General features: G+C 45.4%; 1 protein-coding gene across 9 annotated transcripts in view; it reads right to left on the bottom strand.

Moving 5' to 3' along the window:
- LOC142365622 (erbin-like) overlaps nucleotides 1–25932 on the bottom strand; it is a 174264-nt gene that overhangs the window by 96401 nt on the left and 51931 nt on the right. For all 9 annotated transcript variants that reach the window (XM_075446590.1, XM_075446589.1, XM_075446594.1 and 6 more), the window contains one exon: nucleotides 12249–12446. In XM_075446590.1, coding sequence (XP_075302705.1) covers nucleotides 12249–12437 — 189 coding nt within the window. In that variant the 5' untranslated portion in view covers nucleotides 12438–12446. The remainder of the gene's footprint in view (nucleotides 1–12248; nucleotides 12447–25932) is intronic.

The raw sequence follows: 25932 nt of genomic DNA, 5'->3' as shown, positions 1-25932 counted from the left end.
AGAATCACAGAATGGTAGGGGTTGGAAGGGACCTCTGTGGGTCATCTAGTCCAACCCTCCTGCCGAAGCAGGGTCACCTACAGTAGGCAGCACAGGACCTTGTCCAGGCGGGTCTTGAATATCTCCAGAGAAGGAGACTCCACAACCTCCCTGGGCAGCCTGCTCCAGGGCTCCGTCACCCTCAGAGGGAAGAAATTCTTCCTCATGTTCAGACGGAACTTCCTGTGCTTCAGTTTGTGCCCACTGCCCCTTGTCCTGTTGCTGGGCACCACTGAAAAGAGCTTGGCCCCATCCTCCTGACACCCACCCTTCAGATATTTGTAAGTATATATTAGGTCCCCTCGCAGCCTTCTCTTCTTCAGGCTGAACAAGTCCAGCTCCCTCAGCCTCTCTTCGTAGGAGAGATGCTCCAGTCCCCTCACCATCCTTGTAGCCCTCCGCTGGACTCTCTACAGTAGCTCTTCATCTTTCTTGAACTGGGGAGCCCAGAACTGGACACAGTACTCCAAATGGGGCCTCACTAGGGCAGTGTAGAGGGGAAGGAGAACCTCCGTCGACCTGCTGGCCACACTCCTCCTAATGCACCCCAGAATGCCATTGGCCATCTTGGCAGCCAGGGCACACTGCTGGCTCATGGTCAACTTGTCATACACCAGCACACCCAGGTACCTCTCCGCAGAGCTGCTCTCCAGCAGGTCCACCCAGAGCCTGTACTGGTGCATGGGGTTGTTCCTCCCCAGGTGCAGGACCCTGCATTTGCCTTTGTTGAACCTCATCAGGTTCCTCTCTGCCCAACTTTCCAGCCTGTCCAGGTCTCGCTGAATGGCAGCACAGCCTTCTGGTGTATCTACCACACCTCCCAGTTTGGTGTCATCAGCAAACTTGCTGAGGGTACATTCTAACTCTTCATCCAGGTCATTGATGAAGAAGTTGAACAAGGCTGGGCCCAGTACTGACCCCTGGGGGACACCACTAGTTACAGGCCTCCAACTAGACTCAGCGCCGCTGATGACAACCCTCTGAGCTCTGCCATTCAGCCAGTTCTCAATCCACCTCACCGACCACTCATCCAGCCCACACTTCCTGAGCTTCCTTAGGAGGATGTTATGGGAGACTGTGTCGAAAGCCTTGCTGAAGTCAAGGTAGACAACATCCACTGCTCTCCCCTCATCTACCCAGCCAGTCATGTCATCGTAGAAAGCTATTAGATTGGTCAGGCATGATTTCCCCTTGGTGAATCCATGCTGACTACTCCTGATAAGCTTCTTTTCCTCCACTTGTTTGTTGATGACCTCCAGGATAAGCTGCTCCATCACCTTTCCCGGGATGGAGGTGAGGCTGACCGGCCTGTAGTTCCCTGGGTCCTCCTTCTTGCCCTTTTTGAAGACTGGAGTGACATTGGCCTTTCTCCAGTCCTCGGGCACCTCTCCTGTCCTCCAGGACCTCTCAAAGATGATGGAGAGTGTCTCAGCAATGACATCCGCCAGCTCCCTCAGCACTCGTGGGTGCATTCCATCGGGGCCCATGGATTTGTGGACGTCCAGATTGCTTAAGCGATCCCTCACACAGTCCTCCTCGACCAAGGGAAAGTCGTCCTCTCTGTAGGCTTCCTCTCTTACGTCCGGGGCCTGGGATTCCTGAGGGCCTGCCTTGGCACTGAAGACTGTAGCAAAGAAGGCATTCAGTAGCTCTGCCTTCTCTGCATCCTCTGTCACCAGGACACCTGCCTCATTCAGCAGCAGCCCCACATTGTCCCTAGCTTTCCTTTTGGTGCTGATGTAGTTGAAGAAGCCCTTCTTGTTTTTGACATCCCTTGCCAGCTTCAATTCCAGGTGGGCTTTGGCCTTCCTCGTTGCATCCCTGCATGCTCTGACCGCATTCCTGTACTCTTCCCAAGTGGCCTGGCCCTCTTTCCACATTCCATGGACCTTTCTCTTCCTCCTGAGCTCCGCTAGAAGCTCCTTGTTTAACCATGCAGGTCTCCTGCCTCCTTTGCTAGATTTCTTTCTCAGGGGGATGCACCGCTCCTGAGCATGGAGGAAGCGATGTTTAAAGAGCGACCAGTACTCTTGGACCCCCCTGCCTTCGAGAGCCTTGGCCCACGGGATTCCTCCCAGTAGCTCCTTGAAGAGGGCAAAGTTAGCCCTCCTGAGGTCCAAGGTTTTGATCTTGCTTATTGCCCTGCTTCCTCCATGCAGGATCCTGAACTCCACCATTTCATGGTCACTGCAGCCGAGTCTACCTCCGACCTTCACATTCTCCACCAGTCCCTCCTTTTTTGTTAATACAAGGTCCAGCAGAGCGCCTTTCCTTGTTTCCTTGTTGGTTCCTCCACCACTTGCATCAGAAAGTTAGCATCCTCCTACACAGCCTCTGACTCGTATGGGACCATTGAATGTTGTCGGACAGTCGAACGTATTGTTAGATAAATGTAGGATTGATGCGCTCTGCAAAGGAGATGTTTCTATCCTTAAAGCTATGCCTGTAGTATATAAGCCTAACCAAGCCCCAGAGTGTGCTTATTTACCATACGAGTTTATTAAGGAAGTTCGGAAATCCATACGAGAATATGGTCTCCAGGGTTCGTTACTATGAACCTCATACAGGCTATAGGAGAATCTTCTGTCATGACCCCTTCTGATTGGCGATCAGTACTTAGAATGGTTCTATCATCTGCACAATATACTGTCTGGGCATCAGAATATAAGGAACTTGTAATTGTGCAAGTTATGGAGAATATTTCTGCTGGATTAGGTATTGGAGAAAACGAGTTGCTGGGTCAAGATAATTACGCCACGGGGGGAGCACAAGCAACACTGCCAAGACCAGTATTTATGCAAGCCGCGGATTTAACTCTCAGGGCCTTGCGAAAGGTGCCAGACCTTGGCCGGCGAGAAATGTCTTTCGTATCAATTCGACAGGGATCTCGGGATCCCTATGTTCAGTTTTTAGATCGGTTACAAACTGCTATTATGAGGCAAATTGAACAAGAGGAAGCCGCTGAGATCTTGCAATTTGAGCGTGCAACCGAAAAAGTACAACAGGGTCCCTCTACAACAGTCGGCGTACCCGACCTGAGATCAAAGCAGGGTGAACTCCAGCCTAAAGCCGTGCAGTCCCTCCAACGCAGCACAGCCGCAGCGCCGGGCCGGGTCTGGCCGCAGCGCCAGCGGTCACCACACCGGACGGGTCAGCGAACCGGACACTGCTGGGGCCTGTGGCCCCCCCCGGGCCGCGCCTGCCGCGCGCCGCCCCTTCCCGCCGGCGGGCTCCCCTCGCTCGGCAACCGGCGGCGCGGCGCGGCCCGGCCCAGCCCGGCGGCAGCGCGCCGTGACCCAGCAGCGGGGACGCGCCGGGGCCTCCGCGACGGGCCCAGCTGCGCGCAAGCCCGCGCCGGCCCGACAAAGGGCGGGTGGCGAGCCTTCCTCCGCTGCTTCCTCCTCCCCCGGCCCCCCCGGCGCGCGCGCCCGGCGCGGCCCGACCCGGAAGCGGCGCGACGAGAACCGTTTTCCTGACATTCAAGCCCTTGGCTCGAAAAAGTGTGTGCAGTTCAGTTACTGCAGCAGAACGCCTTGTGGACAAGCAGCTGGCATTAGGTCACCTGGTACCATCTACTAGTCCATGGAACACCCCTAGATTTGTCATTCCAAAAAAGTCTGGTAAATGGAGATTATTACAAGCTCTGCAGGCTATAAATGCAGTGATGAGCCCAATGCAGCCACTACAGCCTGGTGTCCCTAACCCAGCTATGATCCCAGAAGATTGGCCTCTTTTTGTGACTGATTTAGAGGACTGGGTTTTTACAAATTTTTTACACCCTGATGATTGTGCTCATTTTGCATTTTCTGTGCCTTCAATTAGCAACAGTAAACCTACGCAGCGATACCATTGGGTCATTCTGCCACAAGGCACGATGAATAGCCCCACGATTTGCCAGGTAGTCATGGATGCAGCGCTAAAAGAAGTGCGGCAATCTTTTAAACAGATTTACTTATATCACTATATGGACGACATCCTCCTTGCTGCTGAAACACAAAATGTGCTGCTCATTGCTTTCGCTAAATTAGAATCGTCATTAAAGATCTACGGGTTACAGATAGCCCCGGAAAAGGTGCAGACAGAGCAGCCCTGGAAGGATCTAGGATGGAAACTCTTTACTTCACGAGTGTTCCCACAACCATTGCGTATTGTTGAGCAGGCCACCACTCTTCATGATCTACAAAAATTAATTTGGTACGACCCCTTTTGGGCATTACGACTGAAGAGTTGTCCCCTCTATTTACCTTGTTGAAAGGGGACTCAGATTTGTTATCTTCCAGGAGATTGACGCCAGAAGCAAAAACTGTCTTGCAGAAAGTTTCAGATAAAATCACAACTGCCTTTGCCTCCAGAATCAATGTCAAGTTACCAATAGATTTGTATATAATTCATGCTTTTTTCCAGCCTTATGCTCTTTTAGGTCAGTGGTGTGTTAACATGCAGGAGTTGAAGACTCTGGAATGGATCTTTTTCTCTCATATGCCCATGAAAACATTAACCACAAAGGTAGACATGATAGTGTCCTTAATAGCACAAGGTCAGAATCGCTGTCAGCAATTGACAGGACGTGATCCTGATGCTATTTACCTGCTGCTGGCTAAAGATGACTTTGTGGTATTAAACAGGGAATCCTTATCGCTGCAAGCCGCTCTAGCTGATTATTTGAATGACATACGTTATACCCTTCCACAACATAAGCTGTTACACTCCCTCTCTCAAATTCCGTTGCAGCCAAAGAATTGATGTGTTCCTATTAAAGGAGCACGAACAGTGTTTCTGGACGGATCAGGGAAAACGCATGGTTTTGTTTGTGTTTTGTTTGTTTTTGTTTGTGGTTGTGTGGAAACAAACAGATTCGTCAGATTGGCAATCATCTATTTTAATCGTTGAAGGATCCACACAAATTGTTGAACTATCAGCGGCCTTGCGCGCCTTTGAATTGTTTTCGACTGAACCACTCAATGTTGTCGCAGATTCTGCATATGTTGTGGGTATTGTTCAACGCATTGAAGATGCAATGATAAAAGAGGTCAATAACAAACAACTTTTTTCCTTGCTATTGAAATTAGCTTCACTACTTAAGAATCATGTACATTTATATTTTATAATACATATATGGTCACATACTACTCTACCAGGACCAATAACTGAAGGAAATGCTGTAGCAGATAAATTGACAATGGCAGCAGTACTGCCGCGCAGTTTTGAGCAAGCCCGATTATCTCACGACTTCTTTCATCAAAATGCCTCTTCCTTGCGTAAACAATTTGCTTTGTCCCGAGGGCAAGCCACAGAAATTGTCCGTGCGTGCCCTGATTGTCAACGTATTACACCCGTATCATCATATACAGGAGTGAACCCTCGTGGTTTACAAACTAATGAGTTGTGGCAGAGTCATGTTACACATATATCAACATTTGGTCGACTGCGTTATGTACATGTGCCGGGTCTCAGCATCCGTGAAAGGACGGGAACGACTCTCACACGCATTGCTAAGATACACAGTCGGAACACTTTATTCTCCCACTTGTGCAGTTATATGCATTTACCACATCTGTACACACGATTACGCTTACATCGGATAGGCTACAGACACAAATCACACGCTGTTCACACGCCCCACATTCCCTTATAATTGGTAACTATGCACTAACGCTAATAGCAACAGACTGCCTCCACGTCCTTGAACACATCTTATTTTGCTAACCCACACCATGTGCGCTATCAGAACTTTCTCAATGGCTATTCTTAGCTGTCTTTTCCAGCAAGCATGTTAAATCACACTGTTTTGCTTAAGCAGCCTAGTCGTGCTAATTCTCAAGCTACATTGACCCCAACATACATGTTAGTGTGGATACTTTCTCAGGATTTCTGGTAGCCACTGCACATACGGGAGAAAAGGCACGCGATGTGAAACGTCACTGGCTAAGATGTTTTGCCACTATGGGCGTTCCAGAAACAATGAAAACTGATAACGGTCCTGCTCATGTTTCACGGACAATTTCTATCTTCCTACAAGACTGGGGTATACAACATGTTACAGGTATACCGCATTCTACCACTGGACAAGCCATTGTTGAACGTGTCCATGGGACCCTCAAAGCTATGCTAAATAAACAAAAAAGGGGGAATCCTATGGGCAGTGTTACCCCACAGGAACAGTTAGACAAAGCATTACATGCACTTAATTTTTTAAATCGTTCTGATCATCAATTATTTACAACAGCAGCTGACCGCCAATTTGGAATGGTCCCTCCATTTGTGGCTCGACCAAAAGTATGGTATAAAGAATTTGGGGAATCGCAATGGACAGGTCCTGTAGAACTAATAACGTGGGGAAGAGGGTATGCGTGTGTTCTTCTCTCAACAGGCCCTCGATGGTTACCAGCAAAATATGTGAAACCATATCATGAGCTGAAAGAACACAACACAGAATCCGATGCCAGAGATGACCACGCTCACACTCAAGGAGCAACCTCTGACGTGGAAGCGGAAGAGATCCACTCAGGATGATCCTATTACATGGGGAAAACTGAAAAAATTACAGCAAACGCAAGTACTCTGACAGCTGCAGTGGGTGCACCACCCACTCCGATTAATACATTTTTTGGCATATTTGGCAGTTATCTCCCACAACAGCTCTTTGTATAACGAAGCAATCTTGGAGGACACGGTATACGGGATCTTAGAACTGAGTTTGCGCAGAAGCAAAGGTCAACCAGCAGACACCGTGAGGAAAAGTATGAACCTTCATCTGAGGGCTCCCGACAACTGCCCAGAGGTGCCAACAGACATGTGCAAAGGATATTAATATATGCAAAGCAAAACAAAACAAAACAACAACAAAAAACCCTAAAAAGGGGAAAATGATAAGCACTTTTCGGAAATGTAATGATTATGTATGTTAACATTGCATAAATATCTAGTAGTTGTGTCTTTTCAGTCCGCACATTTGGGCAGAACTATCCCCTGTGCATCCACTACTGCAGTAAAGAATGCCTGCTTTCTAGAACTCCAAAATTAAGTTTTAGAGAGTGAATTATTTTGCCGCTTTCCGGTAACAGATTTTGGCACCCCAGATGGGACCCTGCTCTTGGACATCAGCGGTCTAAGGGATCACAGGACCTCCAGCCGGCACCGAGGGATTCTCAGGGAGAACCTCCAATCCCTGGACCGAGAAGTTCTGAGCAAGGACCATCAATAAGGTAAAGGCATTCTTCCAGTATTATTTCTTGTTGCCTGCCCGTCAGTCGTAGCAAAAGCTTCACAGCATTGGGCTATATCCCCAGGGAGAAGGGAAAGTACCCTTCCTAAAACAGAATTGAAAAGAAAGTACTCTTCCTGAAACCGAGGCTCAGGAATTTGTCTGTTAAATGTTGAATATTATTGTAAGTCCCTGTCTTCTGGTAAGTCTCTGTCTATTTGTAATATTTGGATTTATGTTGAAAACTTGGTGTGCCTGTGCGTGTGCGGTCGCGACTATGATTGTGTGGTTTTGTGTGTTTGTTGTCATAGCGTTTGTATTTCTGTGATCTGATGGATTTATTTGGTTTCTGTGATCTAACAGAACTTAGTCTGGACTAAGTAACTGCTTTTGCGTCTTCCGGTTTGGTGAGTTCTGCAGGTATTGATTATTTCTGGTTTTTGACTTTAGACTGTTGTATCTGGATTCTGATTTCTCGGGGCTGCAGAAGCATTCGATGCAGCAGGGAATAGATGGGCTGAAGTTTGCAGATTTATGCTTTTATGTACATTGATTTTAGCCTGTATAGTTAATGAGTTATGCCTTTAGATACATTGATCTTAGCCTAAGTGATTAATACGAATATCCGATACTAACTGTTATGGATGTCTGTATGTGTGATGAGTATACTTACAACCCAAGCGCAAATTTACTGAGCTCATATCATTGATCCGCCATTATTTCGACTCCTGACATGGTGGGATGCATCCCCTCCAATTGGAAATAATGATATGTTGTGGTCAGGCAGTGCTTGGGTCCCACCATCCACACAGAAAGAAAATTGGATGCAAGTAAATCAATCTACACCCATATGTTAGATAACAGATTTGCCATCAATATGTACCATTATTAGGATAATTTGATCTTTCTTTACACCCAGCAGGTTATGGTATGCACTTCACATCTATATGTCTTCTATTAGCATTTGTGTTCTTACATCTATTTTTAGTGTTGCAGTTTGTGTAGGCCTCAATGAGAAGACTGTAGAAGGCTGAAGGCCGAATTATGTCAGCTCTTATCATCAACAGTGTCTGGCTCTTTGGGGAGATGTGAGAAACCATATACCTTGAGACAGAACAGCACTGTCTCATGGCCCTGAAGGACTAGCGCATCCTGTGCCTCCCTTCTCTGTTCTCATGAGATAAGCTGTTTTTACAGCAACCGTGAACTGGCATCCGTAAAGCCACAAATACAAAGCCGATTGGCTCTAGTAACTATTGTATTAGTATATAAGGTATTCACTTGAGCAATAAAATGATTCTGATCGAGCGCAAGATTGGGGTCCGTGAAGTCATTCACCGCAGTCCTGGAAGACAGGAGAGGTGCCCGAGAACTGGAGGAAAGCCAGTGTCACGCCCATCTTCAAAAAGGGCAAGAAGGAAGACCCAGGGAACTACAGGCCGGTCAGCCTCACCTCCATCCCGGGAAAGATGATGGAGCAACTCATTCTAGAGGTCAACATCAAGCAAGTGGAGGAAAAGAAGGTTATCAGGAGTAGTCAGCATGGATTCACCAAGGGGAAATCATGCCTGACCAATCTAATAGCTTTCTACGATGGCATGACTGGCTGGGTAGATGAGAGGAGAACAGTGGATGTTGTCTACCTTGACTTCAGCAAGACTTTCGACACAGTCTCCCATAACATCCTCCTAGGGAAGCTCTCAGGAAGTGTGGGCTGGATGAGTGGTCAGTGAGGTGGATTGAGAACTGGCTGAATGGCAGAGCTCAGAGGGTTGTCATCAGCGGTGCTGAGTCTAGTTGGAGGCTGGTAACTAGTGGTGTCCCCCAGGGGTCAGTACTGGGCCCAGCCTTGTTCAACTTCTTCATCAGTGACCTGGATGAAGAGTTAGAGTGTACCCTCAGCAAGTTTGCTGATGACACCAAACTGGGAGGAGTGGTGGATACACCAGAAGGCTGTGCTGCCATTCAGAGAGACCTGGACAGGCTGGAGAGTTGGACAGAGAGGAACCTGATGAAATTCAACAAGGGCAAATGTAGGGTCCTGCACCTGGGGAGGAACAACCCCATGCACCAGTACAGGCTCTGGGCGGACCTGCTGGAGAGCAGCTCTGCAGAGAGGTACCTGGGTGTCCTGGTGAACAAGTTGACCATGAGCCAGCAGTGTGCCCTGGTTGCCAGGAATGCCAATGGGATCCTGGGGTGCATTAAGAGGAATGTGGCCAGCAGGTCGACGGAGGTTCTCCTTCCCCTCTACACTGCCCTAGTGAGGCCCCATCTGGAGTACCGTGTCCAGTTCTGGGCTCCCCAGTTCAAGAAAGATGAAGAGCTACTGGAGAGAGTCCAGAGGAGGTCTACGAGGATGATGAGGGGACTGGAGCATCTCCCCTACGAGGAGAGGCTGAGGGAGCTGGGCTTGTTCAGCCTGAAGAAGAGAAGGCTGCGAGGGGACCTAATAAATGCCTATAAATATCTGAAGGGTGGGTGTCAGGAGGATGGGGCCAAGCTCTTTTCAGTGGTGCCCAGTGACAGGACAAGGGGCAATGGGCACAAACTGAGGCACAGGAAGTTCCGTCTGAACATGAGGAAGAACTTCTTCCCTCTGAGGGTGACGGAGCCCTGGAACAGGCTGCCCAGGGAGGTTGTGGAGTCTCCTTCTCTGGAGATATTCAAGACCTGCCTGGACGCAGTCCTCTGCAGCCTGCTCTAGGTGACCCTGCTTCGGCAGGAGGGTTGGACTAGATGATCCACAGAGGTCCCTTCCAACCCCTACCATTCTGTGATTCTGTGGTTTAAGTCAGCTTTACTAGAGTCCAGGGCTTCTGATAAAGCAATTTCAGAATAGTAACTTGACAGTTATTTCCTTATTAGTTTCATTTATCTTTCAAAAATCCAAACAGCAAAACCTTAAGTGGTAATAGGAAACTTTCCAAATATCTGACAAAGCATTCTTCAGTTGTCCTGTATGACAGTGAAGATTTGCACACAATTGTGATAAAAGAATTTTTATTATTAAGTCTTTAACTATTAAGTCTTTAATTCCATCAAGATAAGACCTAGTAATGGAAACAAGTCCTCATTGTAATGATCAGTTTGTAGTTCCCAAAAGTCTCACTGGCACAAATTTTCATTCTTTTGTCTAGTATACTGTTAATTCAGTGTGCAGTTTGTGCTCAGCTTTCAGAACAAACAACAAATATTAATTTCTATAATAAAGATGTAATTAAAGCGGCATTCCAGTTCTCTAGTTTTTAAACTTCAGAAAGCAGGACTTCAAGTTGTTGCGAAATAGGGCACATGACATGGTGTACATGGGGATACCTGGTGTGTGGAGGTGGTAGGGAACTTCGAAGGGATTAAGCAGAAAACAAAGGACTGACTATCAGAGACCTCAGGCAAGAATACATCCAAGGACATATAACTAGCACATCCTAAAGTGGTGCAGATAAACCAGCAGACACCAAGATAAGGAACCTGAGAAATCCACAAACTGCTCAGTGAGCCAACTCATGACCATATATGGAAGGAAAAACTCAGAATTAATGGAAAGGACACTAAGAAGTACCACTTCTACAGCCACCAGAGATGACCAGAGACCATCGAGGACCCCATGGAAGCCCCAGGCCGCATGCGCAATGACTATGCAAATATGATAATTAGTTCCAGAAAATAGAATAAATATGTATGAACATTCCGGTGATAGAGAGGATTGTAAGAAATGTGAAACTATAACAAAAAGCCTTAATATTTTCTAGTTTTTAGTAGTCTTTAGTACTGTAACTTGTATTTCTGCATGCATAGTGATCTAGCAATATAACTGTTACACTAATCCCTGTTTTCTCATTAAGGAATGTAGTGGAAGGACATGGGCACACGCTATCACTTAGTCGTTAGACAAAATAATTAAGTGAAACAAAAGTGGTCTTGATTCTCAGCAAATAATTGGGATAATTGTGGGATAAAAGAGACTCCTAAATAACTCTACTCCAGACAGCACGGCCTTGGGAGGGCAAATGCGCTAAGCTACAGAGATAAGGAGGCACCAAGAGAGCAACAAGAGTAGAGCCAAACAACCTGAAGGACATGATATACGTGATGCTAGAACTGAGTTTGCGCAGAAACAAATGTCAATCAGTGAACAGCGTGATGAAGAGGATGGGCCTTCATCTTGGGACCCCCGAAGACCACCCAAAGATACTAACAGACATGCGTGAAAGATATTTACATATGCTAATTAGTTCCTAGAAATATAATGAATAATTACCTGTGTGATTGTATTTAACCTGAAGCAACAGGGTGTCTGGCGCGCACGTTTGGAGGAGAAATCCCCCGTGTGCCCGGCACCGCAATAAAGAATACCTGCTTAACAGTATACATTGTACTGTTAGGTTTTTTTCTTACCGGATCTTCGAATCACCGGGAAACTTAATACACAAGTATGTAACAGGGTGATATAAGCTTGGAGTGAGACAACATATGGCATGCACGCTAGGAGGAACTATCCCCCGTGCATCCGGCACTGTAATAAAGAATGCCTGCTTTTTAATGCTGCATTGGCGTTAAGAAGTTTTACTCCTGATTTCAGTGACAAAGTGAATAGATACTTTGGACTGTAGTCTTTTCTGGGCAGAGATCTGAACAAGACATTAATCTTGCTTCTTCTAATCTTCATGTGTTATCAGATTCAAAATAATGCAGCAATTTGTTGAATACAGTTAGTCAATTTGAGCACACACTGCCCCAGAAATTAGCCTGCCTCTTCTGCTAGGTACCTCCTCTCTTGGACTGGATCAGTTGTTTAAGCAGTTTCATCCCAATTCAGTACAGCAAACTAGTCAAGCGGGAAGGCATAAATGGGTTGCTTCTTCTGGGACCAACATTTACTTAAAAGTATTTGGCAAACTGCAGCCTAAAAGCTGAACCATGAAGCTAGACACTATCAGCTTCTATAATGCTGATGAAGTAACAGAGTTAATAAATGTAACTAAAAGGAAACCACTCAACATACCTTTGGAAGCTCTTCGATTTGATTAGCATCTAAATAGAGCTCTTCCAAGGTCTTTTCAAAAGTAAAAATCTCCTTAGGCACCTGTTCCAGGCTGCAGTGAGAATAATCAAGCATAGTGACCGTTTCCTCTTCTCCACGCAGACAGCGGCATGGCACCAGCCGCACAAACAAGTTCCGCTTTGTTGTCATTTTCAGGCACTGCAAAACAGAAATTGGTCGATTTAAAAACCAACAAGACAACTTCAGAAATACTTATGTGGGCAGCTTCTCAAGCTTCCCCTGGCTGCTAAATACTTAAAAAAAGAAAGAAGTGTATACATACCTGCATATATGTGTGAGAGGGGAGAGAGAGAATTTATTTTCTTTTAAACACAACAGATCTGGTATTAATAGTGGTATTAAGTGTGGTTAAAACACCTACAAACCCCAGAGGATGAAGTCAAAATTTAGCCTGTAAACTGGTCACCCAACACAGCCCTACACTGCAGAGAAGCAGAAAATTTTGAAGCAGCAGTTCTGAAGTGTCAATTGTGTTTTTACAACATTGCTTATCCTTACCTTTACAAAGGTTATTAGGATGATATTTTTGCTTAATATAACAAAATCCACCCTCTACAGAGCATTAAAATTTAACTATAGGAAATCTAAATTTTTTTTGGTGATGAATAAGATTAAATTCATGTACCTTATTTTCAAATCCCTCATTTAAAGGCAGAATACAACACAAAGAACCAGCATGGTTTCTGACAACTCTTCTATCTACAGTTTAAAAGGAAACGTTTCCAAGTGCACATATCAAGAAGTTCCTTCAATTTTTACAATTCCGTTCAGTTTGGAAAACAACACATCTTGCTGTGTGCACTAGAACTAACAAAACTTCACCTTGCTATGGAAATGTATCTTCCTCTAAACTCAATCATTGCTATAACAGTCCCCTCTACTGTCCATGGCTTCTATAATATTCCTCCTCAGCAGGAGAGAGCAAATTTAAATGGTGCAAACATGATTACTGACTGCATACGCCAGCCATGGTCTGTCTCCTTTCTCCTCAGCAAAAGCACAAGTTTAGGTCTCGCCTCTAATTAGCAACCAATTTTCACAAAATTCAGAAACAATCGTTTTCAAAATGTTACCTCAAGTTTCAAGTGTGGCTGAAATCAAATAACGGGCTCAATTTTGCAGGAAGGACCAACACGTACAGACAGACAACATGATTGTGTAAGCTTCATTTCCTCAGGAAATTGGTCTAAAAATACATACTTTTCCAAAACAGCACTGAATATTTATTTTCTTAGTCAAAATGCCAACACTCCAAATTAAAATATGCTTTTTCTTAAACCCAATTTTTTTGAATTGCAGAAATTATATTTCAACTTCTGGATTGGTGATGGGAACCTTTCTTCTCCAAGTGCAAAAGAAGTCTTTCAGACACATTTAGCAGACTCCACTTCAACATACACAGAGTATGTTAGGAATATAGGGAGAAAATAAAATACCGTGGCCACTGTGCTATATGAAGTCATAGGCTGCGAGACCCCTCTTCTTGCTAAGACATGAACAAAGGTCATGCACTTGGATTTTCAACTATGAGCAGCTAGCTTGCCAACTACTTCACAGTATGTTTAATTTATACAACAAAAGGTTGAGGGGATGCTGTACTTTAGTGTTTTCACTAAACAGAAGTACATTTTGTCACTCAGGCTGGATACAGTCAGATTCTACATCCATCCATTAAAAGGATGGAAGAAAACTTCATTAGATGGTGGGATGTCAAGACTTACTTTTTTAACAATGCATTAATGTTGCTAGGATTTTATTACAGTGTTGATTATGTATCAAAACACTTAACACTTTCCATAAAACTCTGTCTCTGTTATTTAAATAAAAAATGATCTAAGAATATTTAAATGTATTGCAACACAAAGCATTCAGAGACTGCAAATTCCATGCTGGGGATTTCCACAGAATGGGAAAGTCAACAAAAGAGACAGCATAACCTCCTCCTACTTATTCCACAGGAACAGGCTCCAGCATGGCATCCACCAGCCACCCACAGCCAGATACCAAAGATGCTACTGAAGCTGACATACTCACTGAGTCAGATCTACCCACATCTTCTTCAAGCCTCAGAGGCTGCACGTGAAGACACAAGAGGAATTCCACTGCCAACATTTACAAACAAAAAAGCCTTTAATAAAAAGAAATATTGTCTCCTTTTGTTCTATCGTTTCAGCAATCTGCAGAGTTGTGGAAAAACACACCACTTCAAAAAGAAGCACCAACAGTAGTCTCTTCAAACAGGACTATAAAAAGAAGAATATATGCCTTGGAAACAACAAGGACTGGAAGCAGAGATTGCATGTGTGAGTTGATGTGCTGGTTTTGGCTGGGATCGAGTTAATTTTCAGGGATGTTTTAGTTACTGCTGAGCAGTGCTTACACAGAGTTAAGGCCTTTTCTGATACCACCCCACCAGTGAGTAGCTGGGGGTGCACAAGAAGTTGGGAGAGGACACAGCTGGGACAGCTGACCCCAACTGACCAAAGGGATATCCCAGACCATATGACGTCATGCTCAGCATCAGAAAGCTAGGGGAAGAAGGAGGAAGGAGGGGAACGTTTGGGGTGATGGCGTTTGTCTTCCCAAGTAACCATTATGTGTGATGGAGCCCTGCTTTCCTGGAGATGGCTGAACACCTGCCTGCCCAAGGGAAGCAGTGAACGAATTCCTAGTTTTGCTTTGTTTGTGCACGCAGCTTTTGCATTACCGCTTAAACTGTCTTTATCTCAACTCACGAGTTTTCTCACTTTTACCCTTCCGATTCTCCCCCCATCCCATCGGAAGGGAGGGAGTAGCTGGCTGGATGGTGCTTAGTTGCCAGCTGGGGTTAAACCATAGCAGTTGATTACCAGAAGTCTGGCAGGGGAAGACACACCTATATCATACTAGCTGCAGCCATCAATAAATTTGCTTTGTCACGTCATTTCAACTTCTGAGAATTATGTTTTGGTTTCCAGAGTATGAAAAAGTTAACTAGATGGTTCATATAAATACAGAAATAAGATACTCTCTTTCATTCAAAATCCCTTAAAAAGAACGATGTTACACTGGTAAAACTGTTTTCCCCTTCTTTTTCAGTGGCTGTTGTTTTCATACCTACTCTTACTCACTCAGGTCTCAAAAGTTTCTGAAGCAACAAAACTCAAGGCCTAACAATGCAAAACACACATATTTAGTTTTCCTAACTTATTCCTTTATTCTGTAAGAGAGATCTTGAGATTTTGGGTTGGGGAGGAAGGATTTTTAAAAAGATCACATGCATCCACAGCACTGGAAACATGGATCAATAAACAAATGCCTGTACAACATCACAATGTTAGGTCGTATCTCCAGTCAATTATCACATCAATTAAAGTACCTAAACTCACAGCTCATGTCCCAAGCCAAAATAGTCAAACTCATATTTAAGTATCAAATAAATAACCCTCTCCAAAAAGCCTACCCACCCAAAATCATTGATTTGATCAACTTGAGCGTACATCTAATTACAACAAATCAAAAACCAGAATGAACCAAGAGAGCTGCGTTACAGTAAATGTAGGAAACTACACAATGTGATTTGGTTCAAATTTCTCTTATGTTTGTTCATATTTTACTTCTAAACATATATGAAGAATTGTTTAGCATTGGTGTTCTACAATAGAGATGACTGCCAATACTAGGAAAGAGGTGTGGCAGGATAGGCACAAGTATTCTACAACACCACTCTTCTCCAAAATCTATCTATCTATACATAGTCAAACACACCCCCTCCTCCTTATCTGACTATCTATCTTGTGATCAGTTGCCCAAGCAGAAAAACTGTAATGAAGGAAAGGAAGGATGTACTACAGAAGAGAGTCCATGGTTATAACTACCAAAGATGGGGAAATGTGACGTTGCACACATGTGCTTTTCTTATATTGCTCAAAATAAGAACTTCTCCATGGATAATTTGGGTAAATACAAAGAAGGTGGAAGGAAACACAAAGTACAGCATTGTTTCCCTTTCCACAAAACAGGGAAGTCTAGCAAGCAGAAAAATCTTAGTTTCATAATACACCACGAGACCATCTGAAGGCACCAAATCAATGTAAGATTGCTTTGCAGATCTACAACGCTGTGATGCATTATTTTTCTCCACCACTAAAAAACTCCAAATTTTGCAGAAGCAGATCTACTAAAGAACTCAGAGGAGGAGGGGAAAACCCACAAACCAAACCCCCTTGTTCCCTAAACCATTAAAGCCTCAACACAAGTTTACCTCAGGTTTAGTTTTTGCAGCCAGAGGAAAAATTAGGGTCTTGATACAGTTGGGTTTTTTAATTCATGAAGAAGTAGGAAGGGAAGCCTAACATGCAACATAACAAACAAAAAGAGGTTTATTTGGCCAACTGACAGAAGCCCCAACATATTCCTGTTGAAACAGGGTGACTCCTCACACTCTTCCCCTGCTCCAGCATGAAGTCCCTCTCACGGGAGACAGTCCTCCACAAACTTCTCCAACATGGGTCCTTCCCACAGGCTGCAGTCCTTCAGGAACAGGCTGCTCCAGTGTGGGTCCCCCATGGGGTCACAAGTGCTGCCAGAAAACCTGCTCCAGCGTGGGCTCCTCTCTCCACGGGTCCACAGGTCCTGGCAGAAGCCTGCTCCAGTGTGAGCTTCCCACAGGGTCACAGCCTCCTCCAGGCATCCACCTGCTCCAGCGTGGGGTCCCTTCCACGGGCTGCAGGTGGATATCTGCTCCACTGTGGACCTCCATGGACTGCAGGGGAACAACCTGCCTCACCATGGTCTTCTCCACAGGCTGCAGAGGAATCTCTGCTCCAGCACCTGGAGCACCTCCTCCCCCTTCTTCTTCACTGACCTTGGTGTCTGCAGAGTTGTTTCTCTCACATAGTCTCACTCCTCTCTTCCTGCTGCTGTTCCTGTGAAGAAGTTCCCCCCCCCCCCCCCTTCTTAAATATGTTATCCCAGAGGTGCTACCACCGTTGCTGATGGGCTTGTCCTCAGCCATCGGCAAATGAGTCTTGGAGCCAGCTGGCACTGGCTCTATCTGACATAGGGGAAGCCTCTAGCAGCTTCTCATCCCTACAACCCCCCCTGCTACCAAAACCTTGCCATACAAACCCACAACATTTCACCCCTCACCTCTCTGAATGATGTATTTAAGAATTATCATTAAAATCCACATTAATCACACAATCTTCACAAAATTCAGTCACATCAACGAAAAAAAAATCCCTACACCAAACTTAAAATAACATCACCACGACACCAAACAGAAGTGGAAAATTTACAAACAATCCACCCCTCATCCCTTCACCACAATCATGACAGAAAAATTCTCCACAATTATTCTGCGTTCTTCACATTGTTCAGTCCATCTTTTGCCCGTTACCTCTCCAATTACCATCTTTGTCTCGAATGCCTCATGCCCCACACTGGGCACCAAAAAGGACTGTCGAAGTTTAACCCCAGCCGGCAACAAAGAACCACGCGGTTGCTCTCTCACTCCTCCCTCTCCCCCTGGTGGGACGGGGAGGAGAATCAGAAGGAAAAGGCAAAACTTGTGGGTTGGGATGAGAAGAGTTTAAAAGAATGGCAAAGGGAGAAGAAAATAACAACAACAATACTGACAAAAAGAATATACAGAATGCAATGTTCTCACTGCCCAATGCTCAGCTTGCTCCTGAGTAGCAAACCACCCTCCTCCGGCCAGCTCCCCCACTCAAATACCAAGCATGACGTCACATGGTATAGAATATCCCATTTCACTGGCTGGTTTGGGTCAGCCCTAGAGGCTTCTTGTGAAAATTAACTCTATCCCAGCTGAACCCAGAACAACAATTTGAATGAATCTCTTTCAGCTAAAGACAGCACTAGTCCTTGTGAATTTGGGGAAACTGTAAGCATCTTGGTGCTTTAAGGAATACAAAACATCCTTGGCTCTTACAGGAAATAAAGAGCATGGTTCTTACAAATTCTTCACAAATATCTAGTTCTCTTAAGGACAGGAAAGTATGACTCAAACCTGACGGCCCATGACAAGGAGCTGAAACTTGAAGACAGTGTGTACTGTGAAGACAGTGTGTACTGAGACCATCTCTTTAGAATCACAGAATGTCAGAGGTTGGAAGGGACCTCTGTGGGTCATCTAGTCCAACCACCCTGTCAAAGCAGGGTCACCTAGAGCAGGCTGCACAGGACCTTGTCCAGGCGGGTCTTGAATATCTCCAGAGAAGGAGACTCCACAACCTCCCTGGGCAGCCTGTGCCAGAGCTCCGTCACCCTCAGAGGGAAGAAGTTCTTCCTCATGTTCAGACGGAACTTCCTCTGCTTCAGTTTGTGCCCATTGCCCCTTGTCCTGTCGCTGGGCAACACTGAAAAGACTCTGGCCCCATCCTCTTGACACCCACCCTTCAGATATTTATGAACATTTATAAGGCCCCTCTCAGCCTTCTCTTCCTCAGGCTAAATAAGCCCAGCTCCCTCAGCCTTTCCTCGTAGGAGAGATAATCCAGTCCCCTCACCATCCTCACAGCCCTCCTCTGGACTCTTTCCAGTAGTTCCTCGTCTTTCTTGAACTGGGGAGCCCAGAACTGGACACAGTACTCCAGATGGGGCCTCACCAGGGCAGTGTAGAGGGGAAGGAGAACCTCCCTCGACCTGCTGGCCACACTCCTCCTAATGCACCCCAGGATCCCATTGGCCTTCTTGGCAGCCAGGGCACACTGCTGGCTCATGGTCAACTTGTACACCAGGACACCCAGGTCCCTCTCTGCAGAGCTGCTCTCCAGCAGGTCCGTCCCAAGCCTGTACTGGTGCATGGGGTTGTTCCTCCCCAGGTACTGGACCCTGCATTTGCCTTTGTTGAACCTCATCAGGTTCCTCTCTGAACAACTCTCCAGCCTGTCCAGGTCTCGCTGAATGGCAGCACAGCCTTCCGGTGTATCCACCACTCCTCCCAGTTTTGTGTCATCACCAAACTTGCTGAGGGTACACTCTAACTCTTCATCCAGGTCGTTGATGAAGAAGTTGAACAAGGCTGGGCCCAGTACTGACCCCTGGGGGACACCACTAGTTACCAGCCTCCAACTAGACTCAGTGCCACTGATGACAAACCTCTGAGCTCTGCCATTCAGCCAGTTCTCAATCCACCTCACTGACCACTCATCTAGCCCACACTTCCTGAGCTTCCCTAGGAGGATGTTATGGGAGACTGTGTCGAAAGCCTTGCTGAAGTCAAGGTAGACAACATCCACTGCTCTCCCCTCATCTAAACAGCCAGTCATGTCATCGTAGAAAGCTATTAGATTGGTCAGGAGGATTTCCCCTTGGTGAATCCATGCTGACTACTCCTGATAACCTTCTTTTCCTCCACTTGCTTGATGATGACCTCCAGGATGAGCTGCTCCATCCCCTTTCCCGGGATGGAGGGGAGGCTGACCGGCCTGTAGTTCCCTGGATCCTCCTTCTTGCCCTTTTTGAAGACTGCAGTAACATTGGCTTTCCTCCAGTCCTCGGGCACCTCTCCTGTCCTCCAGGACCTTTCAAAGATGATGGAGAGTGGCTCAGCAATGACATCCGCCAGCTCCCTCAGCACTAGTGGGTGCATTCCATCGGGGCCCATGGATTTGTGGACGTCCAGATTGCTTAAGTGATCCCTCACACAGTCCTCCTTAACCAAGGGAAGGTCATCCTTTCTGTAGGCTTCCTCTCTTGCCTCCAGAGCCTGGGATTCCTGAGGGCCTGCCTTGGCACTGAAGACTGAAGCAAAGAAGGCATTCAGTAACTCTGCCTTCTCTGCATCCTCCGTCACCTGGACACCCGCCTCATTCAGCAGCAGCCCCACATTGTCCCTAGCCTTCCATTTGCTGCTGATGTAGTTGAAGAAGCCCTTCTTGATGTTTTTGACATCCCTTGCCAGCTTCAATTCCAGGTGGGCCTTGGCCGCCTTTGTTGCATCCCTGCATGCTCTGACAACATTCCTGTACTCTTCCCAAGTGGCCTGCCCCTCTTTCCACATTCCATGGACCTTCCTATTCCTCCTGAGCTCCACTAGAAGCTCCTTGCTCAGCCATGCAGGTCTCCTGCCTCCTTTGCTAGATTTCTTTCTCAGGGGGATGCACCGCTCCTGAGCATGGAGGAAGTGATTTTTAAAGAGCGACCAGCTCTCTTGGACCCCCTTGCCTTCGAGAGCCCTGACCCACGGGATTCCTCCAAGTAGCTCCTTGAAGAGGCCAAAGTTAGCCCTCCTGAGGTCCAAGGTTGTGATCCTGCTTATTGCCCTGCTTCCTCCACGCAGGATCCTGAACTCCACCATTTCATGGTCACTGCAGCCGAGTCTACCTCCGACCTTCACATCCTCCACCAGTCCCTCCTTGTTTGTCAGTACAAGGTCCAGCAGGGCGCCTTTCCTTGTTGGTTCCTCCACCACTTGCATCAGAAAGTTATCATCGATGCTCTGTAGGAACCTCCTGGATTGCATGTGCCTGGCTGTGTGGTCTTCCCAGCTGATGTCAGGGTGGTTGAAGTCCCCCATGAGAACCAGGGCCTGTGATTGTGAGGCTGCTTGCAGCTGCCTGTAGAAGGCCTCATCAATTTCCTCCTCCTGGTCAGGTGGCCTGTAGTACACATCCACAATAACATCACCCATATGAGGCTGTCCCTTAATTCTAACCCATAAGCTCTCTATGCCTTCTTTATCAGTCCCCAGGCCAAGCTCAATGCATTCCAGTTGCTCCCTCACATACAGAGCAACTCCACCACCTCTCCTTGTTGGCCTGTCTTTCCTAAAGAGTCTGTAGCCATCTATGACAGCATGCCAGTCATGTGAGCTGTCCCACCATATTTCTGTGATGACGACCAAGTCATAGCTGTCCTGCTGTACAATGGTTTCCAGCTCCTCCTGTTTATTGCCCATGCTACGTGCGTTGGTATAGACACACTTGAGCTGGGCTGTCAGTCTCACCCATGACCCTGGCACACCACGCCTGGGCTCATCCCTAGTGAGCTGGGCGATGTCCCCTTCCCCCTTTGAACCTAGTTTAAAGCCCTCTCAATGAGCTCTGCCAGCTTGTGGGCAAGAATCCTTTTTCCCCTTTGAGATAACTGGACTCCGTCTGTCGCCAGCGGGCCCGGTGCTGTGTACACATCCCCGTGATCAAAGAAAGCAAAATTCCAGCGATGGCACCAGTCTGTGAGCCACCTGTTGATCAGGTGAGTTTTCCTGCCCCTTTGAGTGCTCTTCTCTGCCACTGATGGGATTTTTAAGTGGCATTGGCATTCTCTGGTTGTGGTGTGAAAACCTCATTTGGTGACAACAGCAAGTTAAGGTATTTTCACCTCCTCCTCCCTCCCACCCAAGCTATTTCTTTCTGTATCTTCTAGAAAAAAAAAATTGCACAATTATATTGGTTATGTCATTCATTTCACTGAATGAGACTGGCAAACACTCAGGTCAGCACAAAACAATGAACCACAGTGCTGCACTCTGATAGAGAGAACAAGCAGTAGGAAATAAGTGTTTTTTTGAACTATTTCACCATTTTAATGTGAAGCTATAGTCTGAGTCTCCCCTCTCCTGATATGAAAACAATGCTCAACTGCATCCATGCCTGCATGCCCTCATGCAGGCAGGGAACACCAAAGACTACAATCTACTTGTTCACATACAGCATTCAGAGCAAATGAAATAAAGGCATTACTCATAAAATAACAATGGAGAATGGTAACAGGAAGAGGAACATGTTAGTAAATACAGCAAATAACCAATTATTAAAATGCAAAAATATGAAGGATGTTTACTACATTTTTTTGAGAAAATAAAGGGAACAGAGAGGGCAGAGATCAGTTTTGCTTTTACTGATTCAGCAGCCACTAAGATAGAAGCAAAACCAGTGATACTCTACTCCTAGCTTGCTGAAATACAAAAGCTGATAACAAAACTCACAGAATCACAGAATCACAGAATAGTAGCGGTTGGAAGGGACCACTGTGGGTCATCTAGTCCAACCCTCCTGCTGAAGCAGGGTCACCTACAGCAGGCTGCACAGGACCTTGTCCAGGCGGGTCTTGAATATCTCCAGAGAAGGAGACTCCACAACCTCCCTGGGCAGCCTGTTCCAGTGCTCCGTCACCCTCAGAGGGAAGAAGTTCTTCCTCATGTTCAGATGGAACTTCCTGTGCCTCAGTTTGTGCCCACTGCCCCTTGTCCTGTCACTGGGCACTACTGAAAAGAGCTTGGCCCCATCCTCCTGACACCCACCCTTCAGATATTTATAAGTATATATTAGGTCCCCTCGCAGCCTTCTCTTCTTCAGGTTGAACAAGCCCAGCTCCATCAGCCTCTCCTCGTAGGGGAGATGTTCCAGTCCCCTCATCATCCTTGTAGCCCTCCGCTGGACTCTCTCCAGTAGCTCTTCATCTTTCTTGAACTGGGGAGCCCAGAACTGGACACAGTACTCCAGATGGGGCCTCACTAGGGCAGTGTAGAGGGGAAGGAGAACCTCCCTCGTCCTGCTGGCCACACTCTTCTTGATGCACCCCAGGATTCCACTGGCTTTCTTGGCAGCCAGGGCACACTGCTGGCTCATGGTCAACTTGTACACCAGGACACCCAGGTCCCTCTCCACAGAGCTGCACTCCAGCAGGTCCGTCCCAAGCCTGTACTGGTGCATGGGGTTGTTCCTCCCCAGGTGCAGGACCCTGCATTTGCCTTTGTTGAACCTCATCAGGTTCCTCTCTGCCCAACTTTCCAGCCTGTCCAGGTCTCGCTGAATGGCAGCACAGCCTTCTGGTGTATCTACCACATCTCCCAGTTTGGTGTCATCAGCAAACTTGCTGAGGGTACATTCTAACTCTTCATCCAGGTCATTGATGAAGAAGTTGAACAAGACTGGGCCCAGTACTGACCCCTGGGGGACACCACTAGTTACAGGCCTCCAACTAGACTCAGCGCCGCTGATGACAACCCTCTGAGTTCTGCCATTCAGCCAGTTCTCAATCCACTTCACCGACCACTCATCCAGCCCACACTCAAAGCTTCTCTTGGAGTTAATTACTGTCCAAGTTCTCAATGTCTATATATATTTTTTAAGAAAAACATACACAAACAAAAAACACACACCCACCTCCAAGGGCCAGGGCAGCAAGACAATTTCAAGTAACTCCCAGAAGATCAATGCCAGGTGTGAATTCTGGAGACATTTACTGAAATCATCTGCTGCTTGTGTTCTATGAAGTAAATTCTAATCAGATTTCTATTTACTATTTCTATTTGTTTTGGTTTAAAAGATTCAGAAATCCTTCATACAATTAAGATCTGAAGTTCTCAGTCAAACTATTTTATAAAACCTCTTTACTTATTTATAATGGAGTTGATGGTATCAACTTTTTTTTTTGTTCAACAAGAGCATTCTCCTGCTTTATTGAAACTAGAGACTATCTAACCAGATATTTATTGCAACAGTTATTTTCCATCTTAAAAATTTATCTAAACTGACTATGCTAAAACAAACCTGAAGAGTTATTATGACAAGTAAAAAACACCATAAGTATCCAAAAAAACTCTTGGCAAATACCTGCACAATAAGATATCCTACAAAACCTTTAACTGAAATGCAGTAATATTCAATAGTCTGTTATATTCCTAGACTAAGGCATCAGTAAGGCACAAGTATACAAAAGTACGGACCTGTAATTTAGGGCAAGATCCATTACAGAAACACATTTAACAAAAAAGAGGACAAAGAAAATTATAGATTAAATTTACAGTGAAAAACAAATTAGAATATGTTCAGATACCGAAACAACTGTAATTTTGTCTTTTAAATTATTTATATAGACTGTTTATATTAACACTACATAATAAACTCCCTTTCCCCCCCCATCACTACACAACTGCAGCCCCTGTAGTTGCAACTTCGTGGTCTCACATTTCCTTTTTCTCTGTTTTTAAGGCAGCTCTAGAAACTAGCTTCCATCAGGACAGCCAAACTATTCAAGTAAGTGCTACTATAACATTTCATCTGAAGAATGATCTCTAGTTGTATACCATTAACAATGCTGCTGAGATTAGCATTAGATCTGAGCTTCATTTCTGATGTTCGACTTGACTGCATATTCTTTGGGTATTTGTAGTGTTACTAAGAAAACATTAGAAGGAATGACAAAGCCATGACATTGATGTTTCAGTATTTCAACACTGATGTTTTCAAATGGGTACAGAATTGCTTTACGTTATGGAACTAACATGTTTGGGGGTTTGTGTTTGTCACTTTTGAATTAATATGTAGCTGGGAATGAAATATTTATCCCAATAGGACACTGAAGTGAACTCCATCCCCTACTAGCCACCATAACCCTTTTTTTTTTAAACATGCAGTACAAATAATCATGGCTACTGTACAGCTAGCTGTACCAAGCTACTTCAGAACTGCTTTGCTTTCAGAATTCACTACTGTCTACATTAAATAGCTCCATTTTCTTTCATTGTTGCTGTGAAAAAGATCCATCGAAACAAACAAGACAAGTTCCTGACTTTCTAGACAAAGAAAACAATGAAAATTAAATACACAGAGCAACCAGACTAAGAGATGGTAAGCCTCTAGAAGAGATATAAAACCATATTAAACCACTTATACTTCTGGTTTAGTCCTTTGAGGGATTATGTCTGGATCTATTGTACGAGTAAGTGCTGTGTATCACAAACTGTCAACATCTATTCAAGCAGAAAGGGAGAGAAATTATCTTAATTCCCTTAAGCTATAACAACATAGTCAAGAGATGAACCAGCATAGGGGAAGAGGCAATACTAGTCATTTATCCATAGGAAGCCACAAGCCATATGGAGCAGTAAGCAGAGCTGAGGCAGTGTGGCAACAGCACAGTTTCTTCGCTCAGCAGAGAATGCCAAAGCACACAAAGCCTACAGCCTTGCAGCCTACACAAAAGGCTGGAAAAAAGTGAGTATGTGCATGGGCTTCTATCTCCTTAAGTTACGTGCTGTTTGTAGCAATGCCAGACAATATATGCAGAAGATTTTGTATGTTTTAAACTGGTATTTCATAGTAAGACTCAAAATTATAGTTACTGAAGTGTCAATATTTATTAGCATTTCCACAATCTGAGTGACATCGGGCAGAAATGCTTAGGTCATAGTGACCTTGTTTAATTTAGGCCTGACTACTTTGTATAAACAATGCATGCCTTACTAACAATTGCGCCCTTGAAGAGGAGCTAACAGACTGATGAAAGGGGAACATCCAGCCCAGAAGGCGCCGAAAGCTGGATGACTGCCGAAGAAGCATGAAGTTAAAAATCTAGGGTGGCTAGTAAGAGGCCCAACAAGCACTCAAAGCATTATTTCCAAAAATCTTTTACTGAAGTTTTTTTGAAAACATGCTTATACTGCTTTTAAAATAATTTTTTTTTAGTTCTTAGGAAAGATAAAATGCTCCACAAGTCAAAACATTTAATAACAGATATTAAGCTTTAAAACAGACACTTATTTTCCTGCAACTTAGTTTCCCCATATATTCCCCTTTCTATATATGCACACAATTACATGTAAATACATTTCACTTGTCTCTTCAACAGATATAACTAAAAAAGTCACCTTCAGAAGAACATGACAGATGAT

Source organism: Opisthocomus hoazin, chromosome W, assembly GCF_030867145.1.
Source record: "Opisthocomus hoazin isolate bOpiHoa1 chromosome W, bOpiHoa1.hap1, whole genome shotgun sequence".
Taxonomy (NCBI): domain Eukaryota; kingdom Metazoa; phylum Chordata; class Aves; order Opisthocomiformes; family Opisthocomidae; genus Opisthocomus; species Opisthocomus hoazin.
Note: the sequence above shows the minus strand (reverse complement) of the source record. Positions and strands in the feature narration are given on the sequence as shown.